The sequence below is a fragment of the Acinonyx jubatus genome, chromosome E1 (assembly GCF_027475565.1).
Source record: "Acinonyx jubatus isolate Ajub_Pintada_27869175 chromosome E1, VMU_Ajub_asm_v1.0, whole genome shotgun sequence".
Lineage (NCBI taxonomy): Eukaryota > Metazoa > Chordata > Mammalia > Carnivora > Felidae > Acinonyx > Acinonyx jubatus.
Window position 1 is genome coordinate 16,080,093 of NC_069397.1, and position 6,738 is coordinate 16,086,830.

General features: G+C 47.2%; 1 protein-coding gene across 1 annotated transcript in view; it reads right to left on the minus strand.

Annotated features, from left to right (window-relative positions):
- The window catches only part of CPD (carboxypeptidase D), an 80,489-nt gene extending 77,948 nt beyond the window's left edge, over window positions 1-2,541 (minus strand). The window contains exon 1 of the mRNA XM_027034606.2: window positions 1,736-2,541. Within this exon, the coding sequence (XP_026890407.1) occupies window positions 1,736-2,472 (737 nt within the window). The 5' untranslated portion in view covers window positions 2,473-2,541. The remainder of the gene's footprint in view (window positions 1-1,735) is intronic.
- Window positions 2,542-6,738: the final 4,197 nt, after the last annotated feature.

Consider the following 6,738-nt stretch of genomic DNA (forward strand, 5'->3'; position numbering starts at 1 on the left):
AAGGCAAAGCTCATTTTCATTTCTGGTCACCCACCGCAGAACTAACACTGAAGAGAAAAATCTCATCATGGAATTCATATCATATCTGCAAGGGTCATGACGGGGCGTTTTCATTTAAGCAATGCAAACAACGCATTTGATATATCATCTCAGAAAACCCTCAGCCACCCCTGCTTCTGACAACAAGATATATATATTAAAGTCATGTTTCTTAGATAAATGTTCAGAGATCATGACATGGTTATCTGTAAAAGAAAAAAAAAATCTTCCCAGAATATATGTGAAGTTAAATATCTACAAGGGAGCTCAAAAGGAGGAGTAAAATCAAAGGTGGAAGATGAAAAAAAAAAAAAGTAGGATTGTCATAATGCCTATGAATTTTCTAGGTCTGCTATACGTACTGAAATCTTATAGAAGCGAGGATTCCCACAGAGAAACTTCTCTGTTCATTATTACCTTTATTGCATCTGTCACTTAGAAATCTTCAAATCAAGACGGCAAGTAACTGTTTATTCACAAGCCTTATGAAAGACACAAAAATGGGGATGTGCTGGCAAAGCTGATGCTTGAAAAGGGAAGAAGTACATGCTCACTCCAGACATTATTCCATCTGGAGTAAGTTCTCTCTCCTTTTATTCCTCCCCTCCTCCTTTTTGCTGAAAATCCTACTCATCTCTCAAGACGCAGTTCAAGTTCTACCTCTTCCACAGAGGATCCTTATTATTGCAGCCCACACACATTTTGCCAGTAGGAACAATTCCTGTAAAGTTTAACTGGGTATATAAACACACCTCATATGTATTTATAATATTCTCTTGTTACACACTATTTTCTTGAGGTCCTCATGCTTTTAATTTTTTACATCCCACATAGTGCTTAATAACACGTATGGTATGTATTAAATGTGACAATTAGCCATTCAGCCCTGGCCCACTACTAGTGTGCGAAGGGCATCAGAAACCTTCCAGAGAGTCTAAAATGAAGCAGCTCGCAGATGAAGATACCAGCTCTGTGCAAGTTCTCCAGCCATAGCCATATGCTCCCTAGCTGAGTCAGAGGTAAAGACTGGAAGAGGACCAGTTTCTGTCAAATAACCAAGAAGACCCAGGGAGTGTCATTTATCATTATTGGGCTACAGTCTCCCTCTATAGCTGTTAAAAGCACTGACAAAGAGTCAAAGAATCTAAGTCCCAGCTACACTTCCCACCATAGAAATTACTTAACCAATCTGACCCTCAATTTCCTCTATATGCAAAACAGGGGTTTTAATGATGTCTACTGCATGAGGTTGTGGCCAACATAAAGTGAGATCATGCAGCCCAGGGAAAGAGCTTACTTAGCAGGGTGCCCACAGCAGTAACAGCAATAGCGACAGCTTATCTATAAAATGAGTGAGCTGACCTAAGTTATCCTTAAGTTCTCTTCTATTGCTCATATTCTATGGTCTTGTGACAACACGGACCAGAATGTCAGAAAGGAGTCTCTCTTCCAGCCAAAGAGCTCTTTGCGTTGAGCAAATGACAGCCTCTAGACAGCGCTTCTTGGACTATTGGCGGGATAAGAGGCTCAGCGGCCTGGGCCCTGTCCAGGTTGCGGCGTGTCGCTCTCCACCTTCACTACCCCGGTCCCTTAGGCCTGCAAGCACTGTTTGAGTGTCTACTGAGTGCCCGCCCCAGCCCCTGCCCGTGGAGGCCCACGTGGATGGGGGTGGGAGGAGAAGGTTCACGACACTCACTTGTTCCTGCGGATCCAGTCCATGAGGGCGCGCACCTCCGGCACTTCATCCAGGGCAGGGGGCTCGCCGGTGCTGAACTGGTCGGGAAAGCTGCGGTTGAGGTCACGACCGCGACTGTTGTCGCGACCGCTGGCCCCGGGAGGGCCACTGTCGCTGAGGCCGCAGTCGCCCTCGTGGGCGCGCTCAAAGCCGTCGGGGTTGAGGCTGGGCAGCACGTACACGTCGGTGGTGTTGAGCAGGCGGACGATGCGCGGGTCTCCGCGGCGGTAGCCAGCCGCCAGCTCGCGGGCTAGGTAGATCAGCACCTGGCGCGACACGGTCTCGTCGCCGTGCATATTGCCCACCAGCTTCACCTGCGGCCGGCCCGGCAGGAGCGGCCCCGCCGCGTCGGGCCCCGCTTCGCCGTCAGGAGGCGGCGGCCCCAGGCCGGCGGTGAGGCGCAGCACCCACAGAGGCCGGCCCTCCACCGAGTTGCCGATGCTGAAGAGGCGCGCCAGGCCCGGGGGCCCCGCGGCCGCCGCCTCCCTCAGCGCCGAGCCCAGCTCCTCTTCGTGGTAGTAGCGGTCGAACTGGCCCTCGTCCGCCTCGGCGCCCGCGCTGGTCGTCGTTGTCGTCGCCTCCGCCTTCTTGATGTGCGCTGCCCGGGCCGGGTTCCGCAGCAGCAGCAGGAGCAGGCACAGCAGAAGCGGGAGGCGCCCCGGCCGCCAAGGCGGCCGCGCGTCCCAGCCGCTCGCCATCTTCCAGCAGCGCCGCTAACCCCGGCTCCGCTCCCGCAGCTCCGGGCTCCGGGAGGCGGGGGCCCGCCGGATCCCCTCCGCGCCTAGCAACCCCCTCCCGCCCTCCGGCCGCAGCCAATCGTGGACGGGCCTTCTGTGGCGTCACGCAGCGGGCGGGGTTTTCCTTAAAGCCCCAGATCCCCCTCTGGGCGTGCCTTCCTCTCGTCCCGGACGAGTTTGGTCGCTCTCTTCCTTCACTAAGATTCCTCTCGCTCGCTTTCCCTCCTCCGCTTTTCCTCTATTCGTCCGATCTCTCCTTTATGGCTTACCCTTTAAATTCTCACCCGCTTTTCTCTGAGTACTCTTATTAGTTCCTTTCCCATCTTTGTTGCAGCTATCTCCCGCTGCGCTTTAACGCTTAGAACCGAGAATCGAAAGAATCAAAAGGTTCCAAAGAATCAAAGGACTCAAAAAAAAAAAAAAAAAAAATCAAAAGGTTCGAAAGAATCAACCTTGTAAGAGCCGAAGGACGCCTTAGCTCTTTCCACCCTGCACACTTTCCACCGGAGCCGCCCTGCCTTGGCTTGAGCCCGGTGCCCTGTAAGCTGTTGAAGACAGTGGGACACTTGAAGCTCACCTCACAAAGCAGTCCGTTCCAGTTTTTAGTTTCTGTGTTGACAGGAGGTGTCTCCTTTATGTTTAATGGAAACCTGCTAGGTAGTAGGCTCTCTTTGTGTTAATGTGTAATAATGTATAATGTATATTTTGTCTTTTGGTGTCACTCCAGGCTATTTCGCTGCCACTAATGCTTGTGTGTGCTGGTCTCAGCCCTCTGTAGGCAGATTTCATTTCATAGTTCACTTTCTCACCTCTCACACTTATTCCTGAACAAGTTATTTGTTTAACCGTGGCCTTAGAATGACATTTTCAAAGCAGCAGGTATGACATTTCTGGAAACGCTTGGTGAGTATAATTCCTGAACTCCTTAAGGTTTTGTCAAAGCTGGCAAATAATACGGTTTTTATCGTTTAGAGAAAGGGCCTTTTAAACTGGTCTTTAAAATAAGCTTCAGGGGCGCCTGGGTGGCTCAGGCGGTTGAGCGTCCGACTTCAGTTCAGGTCACGATCTCGCGGTCCGTGAGTTTGAGCCCCGCGTTGGGCTCTGGGCTGATGGCTCAGAGCCTGGAGCCTGCTCCTGATTCTGTGTCTCCCTCTCTCTCTGCCCCTCCCCCATTCACGCTCTGTCTCTCTCTGTCTCAAAAATAAATAAACATTAAAAAAAAATTTTTTTAATAAGCTTCAGTCACTTTAGCTTGAAGAAACATAAAACCTCACAATTCTTTTATCAAGTGTGAAACTCTACTCATCTTACAACATAATTGCAATAAGTGTTGTATTTCCTTCTTTCAGAGCCAGGCATTTCAAGGCCCTTTCTTGAACTATGATTGAACACTAATATGACTAGTGAAGAATTAATTCATTCCTTTGTCAAATATTTATTGAGTAACTACTGTATGGCAGAGCTAGGTGTTGGTAAGATAGAGATCGGATACAGTTGGTGATAGTGCTACAATAGAGATATTCAGGTGAGGGAAATCTCATTCAACCTGAGGAGGAGAAAAGGAGAAGAGAAACTGGAAGGGAGAGGAGGAATTCTGGGCAGCAGGAGGAGCAAGCCCAGAAAGCTGCAAGGCTTGAGAGCAAATACTGCATGTTCTGAGGACTGCATGCAGATCAAGATTACTGATCTGAAGGCACTCACAGGTGTGGAGGTGACCTGACAGGATGCAGGCCAGAGAAGCAGGACCAGAACCCGAATAGCCTCACAAGCTAGGCTCTGGGGAGCATTTAATCCAAAAGACCATGGTGAGCCACTGATGGATTTTAAACTAGATGGATTTTAATTTGGAAAAATCGCCTTCACAGTAACACAGAGAATGGAGTGGGAGGCCTAAGACTCTGAGACCGAGAAACCTGTAAGAAAGATATAATCCAAGAAGACGTGATGAAGCTCTTAACCTTTCAAGGGCAGTGCCAGTGGAGGTGGAGAGAAGGAAATGGATTTGAAAGACCTTCAGGAGAGAAAGTATACAGGATCTGGGGACAGAGAGAGAGGATTGTAGGCTGACTCCAAGTTACAGCCTAAGCAACCTGGCAGGTGTTCGCCGAGATACAGGACAGGAGAAAGTGCAGGCTTAGGTGAAGATGATGAGTTTAGCACAGTCGCTGTGACCGGTCCTGTGAATGCCTCTTTCTCCTCCACGCCCCATTTGGTTTAGTCCACATCATGCACAGCAGCTGCGACTCATCAGGAACATAAGCCCCAACTCTGTACAAAGACCACTTCCCCCTGGGGAGTGCTTAATCATTACACTATGCACTTTTACAATAATCCAAATCAAAGAAGCCCCAGGGGACATGTTAACCTCTAATCAAATACTTCCTTTTCTACTATTTTCACTCTCCTTTGAAACCTCTTCCTGCCACCTCACTCTGGTAGCCTCACCCAGTGTGGCAGACTTGAAATGTAAATAAACAAGCCTGAGTGCAAGACAATGTGATGTAACTTGAGTCAGCGCCCTTCCAGGAATCCCCAGGCCTCTTTCAGGTCTGGAGCCTCTATTCTAATCAGGTACCCTATGCCAGAAGTTAGAAGTGAAACTCAAAGCTCCTAACCCTGGTCACTGCTCACTGGAGAGGAAACCTCCAGCTAGATACCTCCAGCTGTCCCAGAGAAGTCTTGAACCTTGTGACAGGTGTCCCTTTCCTCCTCCCCGACAAGGAGAGTCTTGGCCTCACAAATGAGGAAACTGAGGAAAAGCTTGAAGGTGAAAAGGCTTCCTGTTCACAGAAGCAGAGCAGTAATGACCTGGATTTTTAAAAACAAGGCAGAGCTATTGGATAGCCTTGTTGACTTTAGTAACTACTTTCTTGAAAAGACTTAAAAGTAACTGAAGCACAGCATAGACCATGAATTTGTAAATGTCACATTATTTGGCACAAACATCCATATACATACAAATTCAGCTTGATAAATATTTATGGAACACCCATTCTAGAGAAAGGTCTGCTTTGCTGGGTGCAGGAGGACTGGAAGCTGAATAAGAGATTCTCCTCCCCCTGGAGGTCAGAGTCTAGTGAGGGAGAAAGAGCATAGCCAGGACAGGATATGTCCACAGGGCCAGAGCTAAAGGCACTGTGCTTAGCCCTTTTCATTTGTTGACACATTTAATCCTCACAGCCATCCTGAGGTAGGTACTATCATCATTCCCATTTCAAAGATAAAAAGACTGAGGCACAAGGTCTTACAGCTGGCAAGCCACAGATCCAGGACTCAAACCCAGGGAGTCTGGCCTCAGAGTCTCTCTGTTTAATCTCTATAATAAAACTGCTTTTATGTAGTGAACTAAAAATACAAAACAAAACAAAACAAACAAACAAACAAAAAAAACCCCTGCTATTGGAACACAGGAAAAGACAACTAATGGTGATGAATCAGAGAAATTTTCACCGATACCATCAGATCATGAGCTTTGGCATCAGAACCAAGTTCAAATCCTAAGTCAACCATTTTCTAGCTGTTTTAACTTAGGGAAATTTATTTCATTTTTCTAATAATTAAATGAGATAATACATGTATAATATTTATGTCATATTTGTATATTATAAGCTTTCAGAAATCATTATTTTTGTTTATTTTTTTAATAATAAGAAGAATTCTCAAATAGGAAAAAAAAGTGGAGAAAAGATCACTCCAGGCAAAATGACCAGCAAGGGTAGAGGGATGGAGGCAGGTGGTGAATGGTGGGAGGAGGACTACGATGACAACAATTTCACAAGCTAGTGAGAGTGACCAGGTAGATGGCCTTGCTATTATCTAAGACAAGAAAGGCAGAAGAAAATCTCCTTGAGATGAGGACTAAATTGGATTGACCATTGTTTAGCAATGCACAGGTTCCTCGTGATGTTTATAAGAGCAGTCATGGCGCAATGGTTCAGGGAAAACCAGAATGGAGTGGCATCAAGAAAGACTAGAAGATGATGAGGTAGAGCTGGTGAAGTAAATCTTTTGAGGAGTCCTGTTATAAAAGAGAGTAGAAAATTGGGACTAAGCTGGAAGGGGGCACAAGGCCAACAGAGTTTTTTGGGTTTGGGTTTGTTTTTTTGTTTGTAAGATGGGAGAAATCATAGTTTGTTTGTGTACTGATGGGAATGATCTCGTAAAAAGGGAAGATTTGATGATGCGTTAGAGAAGGTGGAGAATGTCTGGAGCCATGGGATCTAATCC